The sequence below is a fragment of the Nicotiana tomentosiformis genome, chromosome 3 (genome assembly GCF_000390325.3).
Source record: "Nicotiana tomentosiformis chromosome 3, ASM39032v3, whole genome shotgun sequence".
NCBI classification, from domain to species: domain Eukaryota; kingdom Viridiplantae; phylum Streptophyta; class Magnoliopsida; order Solanales; family Solanaceae; genus Nicotiana; species Nicotiana tomentosiformis.
In genome coordinates, this window is record NC_090814.1 from 72,440,114 (window position 1) to 72,459,225 (window position 19,112).

The following is a 19,112-nucleotide window of genomic DNA, read 5'->3' on the forward strand; positions in this document are numbered from 1 at the left end:
GATCAATCTATATTTTTTAAATTACATCCTGGTTGGGTAAGTGGAGGGGGGAAAACGAAAGGGGATACTACAGTAATAATGGGGTTTAAACCCTCAACATCTTAAGTGTTAAATGCAGGAATTTCACCTAGTAAGTCAACCCCGATCAATTTATATTATGTATTCTTTTGGGGTAAAAAACGAAGCTAAATCAAAAGTATATATTTTGGCGGAACTCTTCGCTTTACCGAAAAGTTAAATTTCGCTTTAAACGCAACGTAGGAAAAAGGGGGAAAAAAAACTAAATTGGTATCTAACTTTCTAAATAAACAACATTCAATAGTCTCGCTTCATTTAGTGACCGTCGATAAGATTTCAAAAATGCGAAAAAGAAGGAAATTAGGAAATCTTATTAAACCTTTTTTTTCTTGGGGGGGATTAATACTCGTCTGAGGCATGCACATTCATGACAAATTGTTCATAGTTGATCAGCAGAGCAAATTATTGTAACTCAGGCATATTGTTAACTGAGTTCGTTGTAAATTAAGGACCTATTTGTTCATAATTTATTTTTCTTTTCGAAACACATCTTCAAAATATTGTTTGGGTATAAATTGTACTAAATTTTTGAAATTTTTCTTGAAGACGAGTTTCAAGTTTGAAACAGTAGTTTCTACCACTTTTTCAAGTAAAAATTCATTTTTCCTCATAAAATTATAATATTTTTCAAAGTGAAATATATGTCCAAATATAATTTTAAATTTTTAATATTCTTTTTTAACTTAACTCCAAATACTATTTTTTTTCTTTAAAAAAAGTATAATTGTATGTCCAAATTGCAATATTTTGTATCCATATGCTTAAAATTTAAATCCACCTAAGGTTCGCATTGTTTATTTCATATATAATCTGAGTAATTGTTATAGCTCTATTAGGCAAATTAAGTGCATATTTTTATGTAATATATGAATTCGGCCTTAGTTTTGAATAGTTTGAATCACTGTCTATTGCTCTATAGCAAGAAACAAAAGGAACAATGGAAGGAAAGAGAAGGGCAATGTAGCATCACGTAGGGGCATAGTCGTCTTTCTACATAGCGGGGACCAAGACCAGACCTCACTCGCCGTTGCGTTATCAGTTAACTTTATCATTTCTCTCTCTCTTTTCTGCTCAATTTCATTTCGGTACTGCTCCCAACTCTCAGTATAACAACTTCCTTCACTCCATTTTATCATTGCACTTTGCAACAATACAATTCCAAATTATTATTCCAAATTCCAGAATCATCTAAACTCCATTTATATACATGTTTTCTTAACAATCTCTCTATACTTTTCCATTCACTATCTCTCTTCTTCCACAGCATTTTCTCCATACCTCAGTGTCTTTAATTTCAGCATATACGACGATAGGTATAAACAAAGCTTTCATTTTCTCTCCTATGTTCTTCTTTTTATTTCTCACTTCAATCCTCAATCGCCTCAGTAAAACAAGTGTTTACTGTTGCAGATGAATAATATCTCTAACTCTTTCTCTCTGTGTGTAAGTGTGTGTATCGGTGTGTGTGTGTGTGTATAGACGGGGATGGATATATGGCAGTTAGGGTTTCTTCATTTTTTATGCTGTAAATTTTTTTCCAAGAAACCATCTTGGTTTTTTTTTCTCGGGAAAGAAAAATGGAGTACTCTAGGGTGTTCGAAATTGCAACCATTTCATGTGTTGATTCTCTTTAGTAAACTAAAATCTCCCAAAAAAAACAAAAAAATCACAACTTCCTCTCTTTTTTTCGTCTTGCTTTGATATGAATATAAAAGTTCATGAATCATGCATTTATTTGCGATTTCCGTGTAAGACTGATCAAGCAGCAGTTTAGTCAAAAGGCATCAGTGCTTGCACTGCTTGTGTATGGATGAATATTATATAAATATACAAATATTCAGTTGGCGTATACAGAAGAGCATGAGAGTGTTGAAATGTACGGACACTGAGCATGAATATTAGCAGTTCATGTCTGAGTATTTATCCGTATGAGTGTTTTTGCTCTTTTTGCTTTTGAGCCGCTATATTTAATGCAATACTATTCACGGAACTGATCATTTCTGGGGGAAAACCCTAATGGCAGCTCAACAGTACTTCTCCACTTTTCTTTTGATTTCTGTTTTACCCAGATAGATTGTCATTTTCAACTTTTTGAAATCTAACCCCAAAAAATCCAACTTTTTATGCAAATCGTTATCGTTAAACACATAATTAATAAGTATGTTCTTTGCTTTGTTTGCCTACAGATTATGGCAACAATGGAAACTTACTACAGAAAAAGATCCAAAAAAGCCATTCAAGCCAACCTCGTAAGCACTCTCTCTCTATATATATACGCTTTTTCTCTCTCTAAATAGGTGCACTACTTCAGGCAAGGAGGTGGTTTTTTATCAGAAAATCAGTATCTGAAAGTTTCCTTTTTCTGTTATGCTATTCTTTGGCTTCATTAAATGTGAGTCCTTTACACGCGCCTTTAACATATTGTTATGATCAAATGCACGCGCCACATTAATGGCATTTTTACTTGAGCAGTAGCTTTCAATACGAGTGCGTGCATGTATTGTGTTTTCCTGCAAAAAGACAAAAAGAAATCTGCTTGATAATGATGATGGCGATTGCTAAATAACCCGCATGAGTGGGGCGAAAGAAACACTTATTATACAAATACTAATTAGATTATGCATATGTTAATATAATATTCTAAGTGATCATAGTGTATATAATAAACTCGTGTTTGAGTATATTCTGTGACATATTTGAAGAAAAGAGAGAGAGAGAGAGTACGTGCATATATATTGTACTAGTCTGATCAGAAAGGATAATGGTGGTAGTGGGTGTTCATCTTTTGTAATACAGCTTTATTGTATATACATACAGGAAATGGATAACCTGAAAGGGCAAAAGCAAAGCAGTGTCGCCTGCGCAGACACTCCAGCTTTGGCCAGACATGACAACCAACCTCTTCTGCCCACATCTGATCGCTGTACCCTAAAACGCAATGGTACTCACTCACTCACTCTCTTTCTGCAGTAGTTGTACTGTATTTTAACCTCATATGAATCAATTTCTTAAACCCCCATTTCGGCATTTGTTTTTGTGTAGTAGTATCTATATATCTAATAAGTAAGCTTTTGGGTTTTCAAAAGTAGCTTTAGTTTCTGGGAAAATGTATTCTTATTATGATCCTTTTCTTTGCTTTTCAGCAGACCATGAAATTCTGCAGAATGCAAAGATGAATATTGAGATGGGTTCTATCTACGAGATTGATCATTTATATTTGCCTCCGAGGACCCCAGTTCAACTCAAGTCCATCCGAGTTGCTATGGTGAGAAAATCCTGATGTTATAGTACAAAAATTATTTTCTGGTTCTAAAGTTTAACGTAGACTAATTAATTAACCCAAATATGCTTTGATTTTTCAGGTGAGCGAGAGAACTGTATTGAATGTGGCAGTGAGGTACCCGAGCATGCAGTCACTACAAACATACTTCAGCAATAGCAAACGAGAAATGTATCCAGCTTTTGATGAGAAGTTCGTAATGGGAACAGCTCTGGCTAGTAAAGTGCTTCTTCGTCAAGTTCCTTCTCAGGAGTTTGCCGAGAAGAAACATCTTCATAGCTTCTGGTTAGTCAACTATACTACTTTGGGCGCTGTTCCTGCTGCAAAGAATGGCATCTGCTTGTCTCAGCTTAAGGTCAATGGGATGGTTACTTGGGGAATACGCCGGCAGGTCAAGTTTCTTGGGAGACACGAAGACCAAAGCAACAACACCAAGTCTTCTTCCAGCTTTGTTCAAGGAGAAGAAATTCCAAAACTGAAAACACCAGAAAAATCTGAAGAAGATGAAGAGGAGGAAGAGGACGACGAGGAGGAAGATGAAATTGATGGTGAATCAGTAAAGCAAAAAGATGAAGAAGCAGAAGAGGAAGATGATGAGGAAGCTGTAACAGAAAAGACTAACAAGAATCTAAAGAGAAAGAGGTATAGCTTTAGAACAACTACAGTAAAGAAAAAGGCAAAGACAACAAGGGGTCCCGAGAAGAAAAATAAGATTAAGAAGAAAAACAAATGCAGGGTTTTGTCAGTATACAAAGACCCCAAAGACCGTTGGTCTGCTGAGAGGTAATTAAATACTTTATATGTATTGCAGGTTCAGAAGGGGAAAAAAAGACCCCTGAATCATTTCCCTTTTCAAATGTGTTCAGGTACGAGTTGGCGGAGAAAAACTTAATGGAGGTGATGAAGGCAAAGGGAGCAATGGCTAATAACCCTATTATAAGGCCAGAGTTGAGAGCAGAGGCGCGGAAGCGCATTGGAGATACGGGCCTGCTGGATCATCTGCTCAAGCACTTGGCCGGTAAGATTGCACCTGGAGGAACTGAACGTTTTCGCCGCAGGCACAATGCTGAGGGAGCAATGGAGTATTGGCTGGAGAGTGCTGACTTAGTTAACATCAGGAAGGAGGCTGGTGTTAATGATCCTTATTGGATTCCCCCACCTGGTTGGAAGCTTGGAGACTCCCCCATTCAACACCCTATTTGTGCTCAGGAATTCAAGCACCTGAAAGATGAGATTTTTGTACTCAAAAGGTACTTAACAGAAAATTCTTCACTAGCTTTTCAATGTGCAAATGTCTATGTAACAGGAAAAAGTTGAAGTTGTTCTATGATTATTCATGTGGAGCACTGAGGGTTTTGTTATGACTGTTATCATAATCAGAGACTGGGAGGAGATGGTGAGTTCCAAGGAACAGTTGGAAGAAGAAGTTGGAAGGCTGAAAAGGTAAATACAGTACTTATGATTACTGTAATTCAAAGTTTTTGTGTTGGTGAAATATAATTTATGGTTGTGTTAATATGTTCTTCTTTTCTTTTTTTTTTGTTTGAGCAGAAGGATTGAGGAGCTTGAATTCAAGAAGAAGCAAAGCCAAGCTATTGAGGCTTCAAAGACAATGGTAACGTATTAATTTCTAAAAGACGATAGTAGTTTATCATTCCTAACCCGTGTGATAATTACACTTCATGTTCCTTTTTTGTGGCAGGAAAAATACAAGAAGCAATTAATGATGACCACTTCAGATTTTATGGCCAAAATGGAGGTATTCTAATCAACTAACAAACGTTCTTGAATAAATTCTAGTCCTCCGCTTTTTTTTAAGTTAGTATTGGACCCCCAAAGTCCAAATTGGTCAAATTGGAGCCATGCTATTGCTTTGCATGTAGCCACATGAATGCTTGGAATTAATTAGATGCCACTAACACTTTCACCTTGTGCTTCGAATAACAATTGAGATACCCAACTTATATTCATTTCTCTAATCCATCAAACATGCATTATTTCCCCTCTCTGGTTAATTCTCTGAGTTTTTATGTTTCTTGTTAGGAGTGACTGGGAATGTAGGTTGAGGCTAATGGCTTGACTGGTTAGGAAGTAGATGCATATTACTGTAGCATGTACTATGATATGTAATAATAACTACTGTTTGGACTGGTAATTAAAATGGGTGCTCTGGTTATGAATACAGGAAAAGTGTCTGGGCCTAGTGTCTAAACTGGAAGAAAAAGAAAAGTCAATCTCCGCATTAATGTTGTCGACAGAAGGAAAGAAAAAGCAAGTGGAACCAGAGAAACAGGGAGTGCAAGAGGTAGTAACAGTGGAGGAAAAGAAGAGATCAAAAGCAGCTGATGATGATCAGAGCAAGGAGCTAATAGCAGTTGACCCCAAGCTGAAAGCAGCAACAAAAGCACAAAAAACTACTCCAACAGCTGAGGAAAAAGCTGCCAAGATACAAAGGCTTAAGAGTGGTTTCAGGATCTGCAAGCCCCAGGGTAGTTTCCTCTGGCCAAACATGGTTCGCAACAACAAGAACAATGGTGGCAACATGTCCAATCAGGTTATGGTCCAGGTTGAAGATGTTCATATGGTCCCTACACCACCCTCAGTCTCTTCTTCCACTGCCATAACAGCTCCTTCACTGCTGCCTTACTACCAGCAGGATAAGCAGCAGCCAGTTTCCCCTGTCAAGCCTGTTCCTGAAAGACGAGCTGTCACTGTTACTGTCTCCACCATCTCTAGTGAAACTCGCTATGAAGCTGGGGATAACAATTACTCTACTAGCAACAAGACAACCACTCTGATCAACTTAAATGATGTCCCTTTTAGCACTGGTGAAGTATTTCGGCAAGCCCCAACATCAAGGCAAACTATAACCACAACTACTGTCATGCCTCATGTGAGTATACCATCCTCTCTCTTCAATGCTAAATTACTTGCATTTTAGTGAAATCTTTATGTTGCAGAAAGGACTTTATAATTGATTGCCACCTTCTCTATGTATGTATTCAAGTCATTGCCCTCTCCGGTTCATGGAGACAAGATGAGTAAACCATGGCAAGCTTCAAGAGATGACAGGGCTAGCCAGGTTGCCATGAGTGAGAAGGACTCAGGTCAGCAACAAGCAAGCAAATGCTGCTCTTCTTCAGCCACATCCTTGCCCCAGGGTGCTGCAAGTTGGTTAGTTCTGGCTACTCCAAGCAACACTGATGCCTCAGATGAGTCCATCATTGGATGAGAAATTGGTAACTGGTTCATATTTAGGGGAACTACATAGGGTATAGTATCTAGACTATTATTAGGTCCTTTTGTTTCCAAGGGTATATAAGTTGAAGATTCTGCTTTTTTTGCCTTGTTTTGCTTTTGCTATGGATGCTGTTATTCTAATGGTATTGGTAGGAATCTGTGTATCTTTCTGTTTTGCTGGTCACTTGGGTTGAACGGGTAGATGAAGTATGTAAATCTGCATGGAAGGAAATATACTCCAGCATTTAATATCCAACCTCAGAGTTAAAGTTGAAGAAATATATGTTTCGAGTTCAACTGACACTTGACAAAATGATACTATGATTTTTATGGCATTATATTTTCATTTAAACCAGAAAGTTGCTGAGAACAGATTTTTTATTTAAACCAGCAAGTGGCTGAGAACAGACTTCGTACCCTTCATCAATTGGGTGCCAAAATTATTACTTATTGAACTTCATTAACTGCTAGATTTCATCGCCAGAAGGGGCAAAAACCAATGTAAATAATTCACGATTTCACTTACAGAAGGCGGCATCGTTTTCATTAATTGCAGCTCGTATTTACTGTACGAAAATTAGACCTGCTAAATTACTATAGAATGCTAAGAACATTACAAGTCACTCTTGTGCAGATGTCTTCATTAATTGCATTTCATACTAAAATCCACTCTTCTAAATAAGCAAATGCATCGAAAAACAAATAAATATAATTAGAGTCGGGCATTCCAGCTTGCGCAGTAGAATCCGATCTCACTGAAGTTGACACATTGAGACAGCGCTGCTATGAGCTTTCTTATATCATCCAATGTGTGAGCTGCACTCAGTGTTATCCTTAACCTGAGGAAAGGGGAGTAGGCAAGAGAGAATTTGAGTTCAGAGAAAATGAGAAAAGAAAGTAAAAATTAATGAACCTATTGTATGTGTAGGATAATATTCTGAAACTGCTTAACAAGTAAAAGCCCAAGATAAGCCACTGTCAGAAAAAACAAATCAAGCAAGGTGCACTTGATGACCAAAAACATCATAAAAGCATGTCAAAATTGAAACCAGCTTCATTCAAAGTTCCTCGAAAACAAAGAGGAAATGCAAGAAAACCAACCCAAAATTCTACACATAGCCAAGTACGAGACGCCCCAACACTAAAATTGCAGACTATAAAGAAAGTAATGTAATATATAATTATCATGCAGATGAAGATGTGAAAAAATCATCAGGAGTCATCACAACTTCAGAGAGAGAGAGAGATACATCAGCGACAAACCTGCATGAGTTAGGAGCCACTGTTGGGGGTCTTATTGCAGTTATGTGAAAGCCAAGTTGCAAAAGATGCCTGTTAAGAAATGAATGAGACAGTTATGAACAAATTAAGAGAGACCGCGCTGGACAAAGAGAGATGGACAGTAAGAAAGGTAACCTGCTAGATTGCAGAGCCGTCGCTTCATTTCCCACAATAAGGGAGATGATAGGACTTGTAATGGGAATTCCTGTTAAATCACGGAAATCTTGCACCCTATTCCAAATAGCTCTTCTACGCCACATCTCCTTTTTTGCCACAACAACAGCAGCTGCATACGTTACATCATTAACAATGTATAAGTAAGCCGCAATAAGCTCGCAGTTCGAAAATTATGTCCAGTCTCCATCCTAACACAGTTCAGTTTTCCAGCTCACACTTATTTTTAATAGGCCATATTTCCTTTGCATTTTTTTCATCTAGGATAAGGAAAAAAATTGTCCATAAATATGAGATTGAGAAAGACAATATTTCACTTAAGTGCCAGATAAGGCTATCCATTTCTTGCACCTTATCAGTCGATGAAGATGGAACGAAGACCATGAGAGACCAGGGTTCGAATTACACCAGAGAAAAAAAAGGGTGATTTCTTCTCTTCTATCTAAGATTTGGTGGGAAGAGTTACTCGGTACTTGTGGGAGGATTAAGGTAAGACAAGATAGTTGAGGTGCATGCAAACTGGACCGACACCACCATTATTTAAGTGAAAAAGAAGGAAGGAAAAGGCAGGAAGGAACGAAGGAGAAACTCCCCACTTCTCTCAGTTATGAGATACAAAAACAAATACTGTCATTTATAAAATGGCCTCAAATAAGAGCAATAACTAAATTTTTCATTCTGATAAGTAGATTTACCATGGGAAGCAGCAATTACAGGCACCGGGGTAGAAGTTGAAAATATGAAAGAGCGGCCTCTTGATTGTATCAATTGCTTCCATTTCTTGCTGTTCATTTAGCATTTCAACCCCAAAAAATAGAAGAACTGTAAATAATAACTTCTGATTGAAAATAATGGTCAATATGACTATCTAATATGTACCTAGTAGTCCAATTTTTTTAATAACCGAGAGATCCCCCGAGGCTAGTGTGTCCATAAAGCTATTGTGGCTCACAACAATCAATTTGACTTTCAAAAAGGTGGGCAGTGTGGCCATAATCAAATTTCTTTCTTTTTTCAAACAAAGGCGGCTATCATTGGATTGTTCAATATATATGTGCTGTTGTTTGAGGGAAATATTCCACATGTAATAGGAAGAAAAGCTAATACAGCAGACCAGGTATTGCCTTTTGCAAGGATAAATATCTTCAACTCAAACTTCAGGGATAGAGAACCAGATCTAAACCCAGAGTTTTATGGATGATTCGCACAAATAAAGGTAAGCAAAATCAATCTTCTACATAGGACTGGTTCAAGTTCTCATGAAGCGAGACTGGCACCAAAGTGTCATTCAACTGTCAACTGGTTTCAATGTGGGGACTCTCAGCAGTACATAAAATATTTTGCTCCTAAATGCAAGTCTCAGGTCCATTGAACAAATTAATCAACAGAAGATAAGAACTATAAATCCAATCAGTACTCGATAATTTTAAATCAGAGAGCATATGTATCAAGTTTCCTCTGTTCTTTCAATACTTTTACCTGCATGCTATGAATCCACCATGGCAACCTGCAGCCTTGCTCAGAGTACCTAGGCAAATGTCCACATCACTTTCACAATTGAACAACTCAGCGGCCCCACCACCAGTTTCACCACAAACAAATGTTGCATGAGCCTACGAGTGAGAGGGAAAGAAGAACTAAATTCTGTCACAATTAATTAAGCTATCATAGCAACCCAATTTAACTATACAAGTAGAAAAATGCAGTTCACTGCCACAAATGATCACATGAACAGGATTTAGGGAGAAAGTAAATGAACATGGAGACTGACTTTAATTTATTTTATTTTTATATCTGAGACCCCCAGGCTAGTGGTGCCTGGTCCGAAACTCGACGGATAACGGGGCCGCCCCTCTATCCTTCTCCAGTTAAATTCCAAGCGGGTTTGATTCCGCGACGTAACGCCTAACCCACGCATCACACATTACGTGATTACCGCTACAAAGACCCGGGGGTGAAATTTTAATCATCATTTACTTTGTAAAATGGTTCCACTAAAATATGCACTAGATTTATGTATAGAGGAAGGAAACTTTAATGTCTAAAGCTGTGGTGAGATTAGAGTAACAAAATAAAGTGACAGGTGTTGGCATCAGAAGCTTTGAAACTTGCATCATCAAATTGATAAAATGACAGACTTTTGTATCAGGTGCTTTGGAACTTACATCATCAATTGCCAACAAAAATCCATGCTTCTTACGAAGCTTCACAAGCTCAAGCATTGGGGCAAAGTCTCCATCCATACTAAATAAGCTGGTAATAAGAACAAACGTGAGGATTCATCAAATATTCCTACAACTACTTTTATCAATCACTGCATCATCTCTGCACCGTAAAAGATATCATACAAATAACTCAATCAAAGAGAAGCAATTCTCTATGCACATTACGACTTCAGCACCGCCATAACTCCTTCGTTCTTTTATCTCAGCTTTTGTGTTTACTGTTTTGTCTTTCTTTTTCATTGTAGATTTCTTGGATGATGCCAGAACAAATGAAATTGATAGAGATTGAAACTTTAATCGATACTAACCTGTCAGTAATGACAACTTTTCTCTTCATTGTACAATTTGTTCTGTTAAAACACAAACACACAATTAGTCAAAGAGACAATAACATCAAAGGAAGGTAGAAAAATAAAATAAAATAAGAACATACAATAGCTCATTAAGATGGCGCATGTCGCAATGCCGGTAGACAAAAACAGCTATGCTCTTTTGTTTCTCTGCTAGGCGTATACCATCAATAATTGATGCATGATTCAGGGCATCAGAAAAGACAGCAACCCTTGCATTTACTGAAGGTTGACCTCCACTAGCTAAGAGCATACTGACATTGCCTACAGCAGTCATAAAAGCCATGTTCGCTGAAAAGCCTGTGGGACAAAGAAGGCAATCCTAATATGAAATTAGAGGAAGAATGCATCAGTTTATATCAGTGATTCCCCTAAAAGGTGCAGATTCCCGCATCATACTCTTCGGCAGTAAGACTCAAAGCCAATTTTGAATTTTTTTTATGAAGAGCAAATTTTAGAAATTATCAGCCAGTTAAAATGATTCCAAGGGGTTTTCTCATTTTAATATGTATTCTGTAGTCAGATGGTTTCTGCATAAGTTATTTCTCTTCTACATTCTACAAAGCCTCCAGAGGCAAGAAACTTCCATGACTATATCAACACCATAACTGAAACCATTGTTGATTTTCTCTCTAACTCAAACGATTGTTCATTCTCTCTCTCTCTCTCTCTCCCCCTCCTCCCTCTCTCTCTCTCTCTCTCTCAAACAAACCACGTTTAGTTAAATACATAGCAGCTGCAGCATCAACTACATTGGAAGCATTATAGATTTGACATTTTAACCTACAGAAAGATTATTCAAATCCTGCAACTACCAAAATCAAAAACCTAGCATCAGTTAGTCACTAAGAATAAGCAATCAGCTTCCAACCATGAGAATTTGGATCTGTTTGAGAAATTTCTGTGGAATTTATTTGCTATTATGAGAATGTTGATTGGTATAAATAATAATGGCTGTGGAGGTTGAGTCCAAAGGTATTACTACATTTCTTTCCTGCCAGCTCAAAGAGATCCACATTTTAGCAGTTGAAAGGAAAGAGACAGCTGTTTAGTGGTTAAGTCCAAGGGAAATCAAAGAATATCAGTGGATAAGCATTTTTCTCATTTATTGTTGAAGCAAGGAATACACTCATAAGATGGAAAGAAGAAGATGTAATTATTGAACCATGGCGAAGGTACGGATAAAGTATGGTAAATTGACTTCTTTGATGGGGAAAATCCCCAACCCGCACACAAAATGTAGATGTTCATTTCCTGTTGTATTTTTTTTGTGTGTGTGTATATTTATTTATGAGTAAAATTAGAAGTATGAAAAAGATCATTAAAAATAGACTTTGGACATGACATCCTCCATCAATCTGGTTGATTTCAACATCAATATGAAGATAACAAAAACATTTGATTAATTGATAAGCTAAGGGGAACGTGTGTCATACTGTTATACCAACTCCACATTACTCTAACATGAATGCTTCATATAAACAAACATATGGGTTTCTATATACCCCGATGCAGCATTATAGGCCCTAAGTTCTAGTACCATAAGGAAAAGATAATTAGGAGAGTAACGTGAGATGCCAACTCATTTCACACTTCCAATGCCCACAATTATTCACAGTGTATTTATATTTGGTTTCCATTTAAGCAAGTTCATTACTCGAAACTTAAGACAATTATCAAAGAAATAAGTGAATACCTCCTTGCTTTTCAACTCCGCCAAGGATGACTCTAGCTGTCGATGATAATTTGTATAACCACATATTAGTGCAGAACCTCTAGGACCCATTCCATGCCTTTGAACTGCCTGAACACAAAAATTATAACAAATTAGCTAATAGGGAGCATTTAGTATCAGCCAAAAATCATTAATATATGCAAAGTTGAAGAGGCATAATTAGATGCCTGTGTTGCAGCCTTGATAATTGTAGGATGCGAACTCAAGCCCAGATAATCATTTCCGGAGAATAAAATTAACTTCTTGAATGTTCCAGCACTTGCCCCTACTTCAGTATCCGCCACACCGTTGCAACCAAGCTCATCTCCTACAAGGCAATTTTAAAGAAAATAGTGAAGACAACATTTCAACTTCGTAGAATACCCGACGGAAGAGAATAACAGCATAAGCATATGTATCATTCTTTTCTGGGCCAGTGGCAGATTCATTCTGTTCTTAAGCTACTATATTCAGCCTATGTGACTAGAATTTACAGCATTCTAAAGCTGCTACCTAGGTCGTTATTTCCAAATTTAGCAACAAAAAAAGCGAAACTTTTCGCCGGCGATTACGCGGTAAGTGAAACTACCAACAAGAGAAGACTAAAATTGAAGTCGAAAAAGAAATTGATAAAAACGAAATGGAGCAAAAATAACCCGCACCAGAACTGGGAATGTCTTGCAACCATTTATGGTACGTAGTTTCTGAAATCTGAACTTCCACTGTGCCTCTATCCCATTGGCGTAATTCATCGAAAAATTCGAAGTCGTCGGCATTAGAAGGGCTTAACATGTTTGAATCCTTGGATAGATGAATGGGTCTAAGAGAACGGAGGAGTTTACGCGACTCCAGTTTCTGCAGTGCCAATTCAACCCATTCGTCCCATGAGTTCATCTTCCTTCGCCGGCGAGCAATGGCAGCGGCAGTCGTACTGAACCCCGGCCCGATAGGGAAATCACTAGCTGTTGGTTTTTGTGAAATGTTGTGGTGGAATGGTAATTTTATTCAAACTTTTTTTTTGTGTGGATAATTTTATTCAGTTTGATTATATTGATTTCACGAGTTATTACTAACTTCTTTTTTTCTCAATTGGAATAAGGCGGCATTTGCTTGTGAAACTCTTTTTAAGTTTTTCCCGATAAACAAATTCTAAATTTTAGGAAATATTTTTTCTCTAAGAAAATATATTCTAGAGTTTAGTTATTTTAAAGGGAAAAGGTCTAAAATTGCCCCTCTATTACTATATATTATTTGCTTTTGTCACATGTTATACTTTTCGTTTAAATTTATCCCTACCGTTAATAAAATTTGCATAATTGATCCTAATCCTAACGGATCTAGGCAGCTGACTCCCTTGGTTTTCTCCATGTGAGCTGCCAAGTCAGCAGATCCCACTCAACCCCTCTAATATTCTGCATTTGAATAGTTGACCCAAAAAAAGTTCCCATTTCCCGTACAATCTCCTTACCCCACCCCCTAAAAATAAAATATTTTCCCAATACTTTTTCATTTTTTTCCATTCTTTCTCTTTACCTTTTCCATTGCAGAGATTATACCTCCACCAAAATGAAATCTAGTCTTCTTCTCCCATTAACAAATGATCATTATTAAAAAAATAGAGTTCACCAAAAAAATCACAATTGAAGACCTTCAATATGTCAACAATGGTGTTCTCCAATAATGGCTCTTGAAATTCACTACGGTATATTCTTCGGATGTCTAAAAATTTCGAATTTCACTTAGATTAGAGATCGACCGGGTGTTGTCGTTTTGAGCTTAATGTCGTGAATCAAACACTAATTTCGTGGATTTGAGTAAAAAATACGTGAACTATATTTTTTTGGTCGTCGAAATTCAAAGCTGGAAAAAGACTCGAGATCCTGAAATTTCTTGCTTCTTTTATACTGAAATCTAGTGGAGAAAATAAATTTTGGATCTTAAAAAGGAAAGAATAACACTGGTATTCAAAAATTTGAAAAACAAAACAGAAATCACCATTGAAATAGTTGTAAAAGAGCTCGAAAATATAAGATGGGTATTCCGATTTGCTGAAGTTTGAGCTGAGTATTTTGGAGTTTGTTGGGAATATTTATGTGGAGAAGTTGTGGACGATATGAGTCTGTTTGGTTAGAAATTTTGTTTGGATCGAAATTTGAAGCAAAGATGAAGAAGCATGGAGGAAGAAGCAACCTTTTTTGGGATTTTTTTTTTAATTTGTTGATTTAGTAAATAAGTGTAATAAATAAAATATTTTTTAAAATAGTGACATGGACTCTTACGTGGCACTTTAATAAATGCAATAACTAAGATATTATTAAAATTGGTGATATGGACTCCACCTTGGCATTTTATTTGGTGGGACATGCTAACTTGGCAGCTGACATGGAGAAAATTGAAGGGGTCAGCGGCCACGGTGTAGATCCGTTAGGGTTAGGGGCAATTATGCAAACTTTGTTACGGTAGGGATAGATTTGGACGAAAAATATAACGGGTGACCGAAGTAAACAATATACTATAATAGAGGAGCAATTTTGGATCTTTTCCGTATTTTAAATTGTGAAGATGCTATCCAATGAAAATATTTGTACTCTTATATGCGAAGGTCTTTATTTTGGAAGTATCCAAGTAGTTATGTTGTGTCATTTTCCATAGATAATATTTGGGGGAAAAATTTAACAAATATTGGGTCTGCTTTTTTAACTTCAAGTTATACTAAAAAATTTAAATTTCTATAAACTAGTTTGAGGCCATTTTAAGTGAAAATAGTTTTTACTCGCTTCAAATAAAGATCCCAATAAAGAAACATAAAACTTCAACTTTTTTCCCAATTGAATTCACTTTCAAATATTCTTTTTTTTATTGTAGTTAACTGAACTTTTTATTAATTACCACTTGTAATCTTTACAATACCATAGCCAAGCTTACACAACTTGCTATCTGTAGGGACAAAAAAAATATACAAATCAAACTATCTAATAAGCTACTACTTAGAATCTAAACATGTCTAATAGTATTCAAATTATAGGAGTAGCTTGTACACAACAACTATATGCAATCTCCTTTGCATTTTGATCCCATCATTTGCTCTTCTTCTCGAACACTCTTTGATTTCTCTCCATCCAGACTGCATAGACACTCTCAACATACACCATCTTGAATACTTGAGCAGCCTTGGATTTGCCTTTGGCATTGTTGATGATCCAATCTAAATGTTGTTCCCAGGTTCATGCCAAAGGCAAATCCAAGGCTGCTCAAGTATTCAAGATGGTGTATGTTGAGAGTGTCTATGTAGTCTGGATGGAGAGAAATCAAAGAGCGTTCGAGAAGAAGAGCAAATGACTGAACTCTTTCTCATGTTTGCTTGCAACCCCGAGGCATTTGAGAAGTCCATAAAGCATTGTTGCATAGCAGAGATAGACATCAAATCACCTCTTGTGAATAGGAGCAGGTCATCTGCAAAACTCAAATGAGTTATTCCTAGTTTAGCACATCTAGGATGAAATTTGAACTGCTTGTTTTCTTTAAGTATATTGAGGCTCATGCTCAAGTATTCCATTCCAATGGCAAATAGAAATGGAGACATATGATCTCGTTGCCTCAACCCCCTAGCAACATCAAAAGGCTCTGTAATTTTTTCATTTTTCAAGATAGTGTAATTGATTGTTTGCACACATTCCATAATCCATGATATGTATTATGTACCTTGATGGAATTTCCAATCTTTCAAGAACTTCGTTCTTGCAGATTCATTTCACATAGTCATAAGCCTTCTAAAGGTCTATTTTAATCATGCATCTTGGAGATATATTCTCTATAGTATAGGATTTCACCAATTCATGAGCTAAAATGATGTTGTCAGTTCAATGTTTTAAAAGGCGTTTTCAGGGCGAGCCTTGGGGCGAGACGTACCAAAAATGCTCCGAGGCGATGGTGTGGGGTGAAAGTTTCAAGAGGCGTACGCCTAGTAATTCGGGGCGTACGCCCGAGCGTTCGAGACGCATTTTTTTAGTGAGGCGTAAGCCCCAAAGACTGAAATGTATAATACCCAAATTCTCAAAATTCAGCTTGGTAATTACTCAAAAGTTTTAAAAAGGAACTGAAATGTATTAAATTTAAAAGTCAAGATCTCTTTTATTGATTGAAGCCCTAATTCATGATCTTTCCTAATTCTTTATCTTGTTCGCTAGTCTGCTAATATCTCTCTAAAGCAAGGAATATTCAAATATTTTTTTCAAATACAAAGAGAACTTCATTCTCCTTCATAGCAGCAAGTTTTAAGTTCAAATTGCAGGTTACTCATCCTTTTTATTCCTCCGTATATAAAACTTTATTCTTTTCGACTCAAGTTACTTGTGCTTCTAAATAGCGTATAGTAGATTGTTTTGACTTATTTTTTGTGTTGATGGAGCACATCTATATATATTTTTTACATATTTATAATTTTCTTCAATTTTTATACAATTTTACCCGTTTATAAATATTTATTGTAATTATATTATTTTATAAAATATTAAAAATTTAATAACTATGGGGCTTACGCCGCCCCATGCCTCGGGGCTTACGTGTCATGACCCAAACTAACCTCTATCGTAATAGCGCCTATCGTTGAACTAGGCAAGCTGACTCATTTAAAAAAAAACCGATATTTTTATTTTAAAGATAATTTCAAGGTTATTTAACATAAAACCTCCATTTAAAGAGTTCAAATTAAAGAAAAACAGAAGTGCGAAAAAGAAAAGCCCGACATCGGGGTGTCACTAGTCATGAGCATCTACTACAATCTGTCTAACAATATCAAGGCTAACTCAGCCTGAAAAATAGCTAAATACAACTAGAGGAAGATAAGAGGGAGAAGAGCAGGGGTTGTGATTGTCAAACAGCTACCTTACTATCTCCAAGAGAAATCTGCAACCATAACACTCAATAACTGCTACCATGTCCAGCTATACCTGATTTTGTACACAAAGTGCAGGGAGTAACGTGAGTATGCCAACTCAGTAAGTAACAACAATAAATAAAGACTGAGCAGTAGTGACGAGCAATAAAGCATATAATGTTCATATCATGAAATCTCACTAAAGTACAACATGCTTTAAAAATCAGTGTTTGAATCGAATCATCTCGTTTAAACCCAGTTCCAGTAGAAATCATTTAAAGATATTTTTCCAACAGTTTTTTAAACCAAGGCTCAATGCAAAGGTGAGCAAAAGAAATGATGAAATCACAAACAGCCCCTCGGGCAAATCATCACTCATAAACAGCCCATCAGGCAAACCTCACAGTCAATCTTGCCGCTCGGGCATACCTCACAATCACTCTTGCCACTCGGGCATACCTCACAATCACTCATGCCTCCCAGTCACTCAGCACTCGGCACTCGTACTCAGTATGTACCTGCGCTCACTGGGGGTATGTACAGACTACGGAGGGGCTCCTTCAGCCCAAGCGCTATAATCTGCACGGACAACTCATGTGCTGCACGGACAACTCATGTGCCAAAATAATAAAGTATGTTGCAGGCGGGCAGCCCCGATCCACACTCATCCTCACAAATTAGGCCCTCGGCCTCACTCAGTCATAAATCTCTCAAGCCACTTGGGCATTTCGGTAAAACAGGGCATTCGGCCCAAAATATTTATATTCATCAAAATAGAGTCATAAAACTGAGTTATGCGGTAAACAAGTATAAACATGACTGAGTATAGATTTTCAATCGAAAACAATGAAAGGATGGTAAGAAACAGCCCCTAAGGGTCCAAACAGCATTGGCGCAAGGCCCAAACATGGCATTTAGCCCAATTTATAGAAATTCTTTCTAAAACATATAAGTATCAAATGGTTTCAATAAAGTATGCAACTTTACAGTTGCTACGGGACGGACCAAGTCATAAATCCCCAATAGTGTACGCCCACACGCCCGTCACCTAGCATGTGCGTCACTTCAAAATAGTATAATGATACGAAATCCGGGGTTTCCTACCCTCAGGACCAGATTTACAATCGTTACTTGCCTCAAATCGCGAAATTCTTATTTTTCAATGTCCTTTCCTCGTGAATTGATCTCCAAACGCCTCGAATCTGGTCATAAATAATTCGTTTCAGTCAATAAAATTCATTGGAATTAATTCCACAAGATAATAATGATTTTCCATAAAAATTCAAAAATTAGCTCAAAAATTGCCCGTGGGACCCACGTCTCGGAACTCGACAAAAGTTATAAAATCTGGAAGCCCATTCAACCACGAGTCTAACCATACCAATTTTACCAAAATCCGACCTCAACTCAACCTTCAAATCTTCAATTTAAACCAAGAGGGTTTTTAAATTTTTCCAACTCAATTCACCAATTAAATGATAAAAACAACCATGGATTCAGGTAATTTAACCAATATTGAGTTAAGAATACTTACCCCGTTGTTTCCTCTGAAAGTCACTCAAAATCGCCTCACTTCCGAGCTCCAAATCGCCAAAAACTTTTTAGAACTTAAACTCACTGCCCAGACTTTTCTTCTTCGCGAACACGGTCAGTGCCTCGCGTTCGCGAAGCACAAAATAACTCCCGTCCAAATTCCTCTTTCGCGAATGCGACATCACCCTCGCGTTCGCGAAGCACAAAATACCTCTGTTTCAATGCCTTCTACGCGAACGCGTTCAACCTGTGAGACCCCAGGTGTTTCTCTCTTCTCTTACGTAATATACGTAACGTGGCGTGGTTATATTAGGTATATATGATTGAGTATAGCACATTGGGAGAATAAGACTGAAAATGT

At 37.1% G+C, this 19,112-nt stretch overlaps 3 protein-coding genes across 3 annotated transcripts; 2 read left to right on the forward strand and 1 right to left on the reverse strand.

Moving 5' to 3' along the window:
• The first annotated feature begins 2,898 nt into the window (after positions 1-2,898).
• LOC104103402 (protein DYAD) lies at positions 2,899-5,407 on the forward strand. The gene is made up of 8 exons (XM_070198622.1): positions 2,899-3,019; positions 3,222-3,343; positions 3,441-4,141; positions 4,225-4,608; positions 4,739-4,801; positions 4,910-4,973; positions 5,061-5,117; positions 5,402-5,407. Exons 1-8 carry the CDS (start codon positions 2,899-2,901, stop codon positions 5,405-5,407), a joined length of 1,518 nt encoding a protein of 505 aa, XP_070054723.1.
• A 144-nt stretch (positions 5,408-5,551) lies between these two features.
• Positions 5,552-6,832, forward strand: LOC138908761 (uncharacterized). The gene is made up of 2 exons (XM_070199414.1): positions 5,552-6,251; positions 6,366-6,832. The coding sequence occupies exons 1-2, from the start codon at positions 5,604-5,606 to the stop codon at positions 6,588-6,590; spliced, it is 873 nt and encodes a 290-aa protein (XP_070055515.1). The 5' UTR covers positions 5,552-5,603; the 3' UTR covers positions 6,591-6,832.
• A 238-nt stretch (positions 6,833-7,070) lies between these two features.
• LOC104103399 (8-amino-7-oxononanoate synthase) lies at positions 7,071-13,405 on the reverse strand. Its single transcript, XM_009611295.4, has 11 exons — positions 13,005-13,405; positions 12,531-12,670; positions 12,325-12,432; positions 10,712-10,950; positions 10,587-10,628; positions 10,219-10,306; positions 9,533-9,666; positions 8,749-8,837; positions 8,015-8,165; positions 7,862-7,930; positions 7,071-7,437 (listed from the first exon to the last, which is right to left on the reverse strand). Exons 1-11 carry the CDS (start codon positions 13,234-13,236, stop codon positions 7,311-7,313), a joined length of 1,419 nt encoding a protein of 472 aa, XP_009609590.1. The 5' UTR covers positions 13,237-13,405; the 3' UTR covers positions 7,071-7,310.
• Between the last annotated feature and the right edge of the window lie 5,707 nt (positions 13,406-19,112).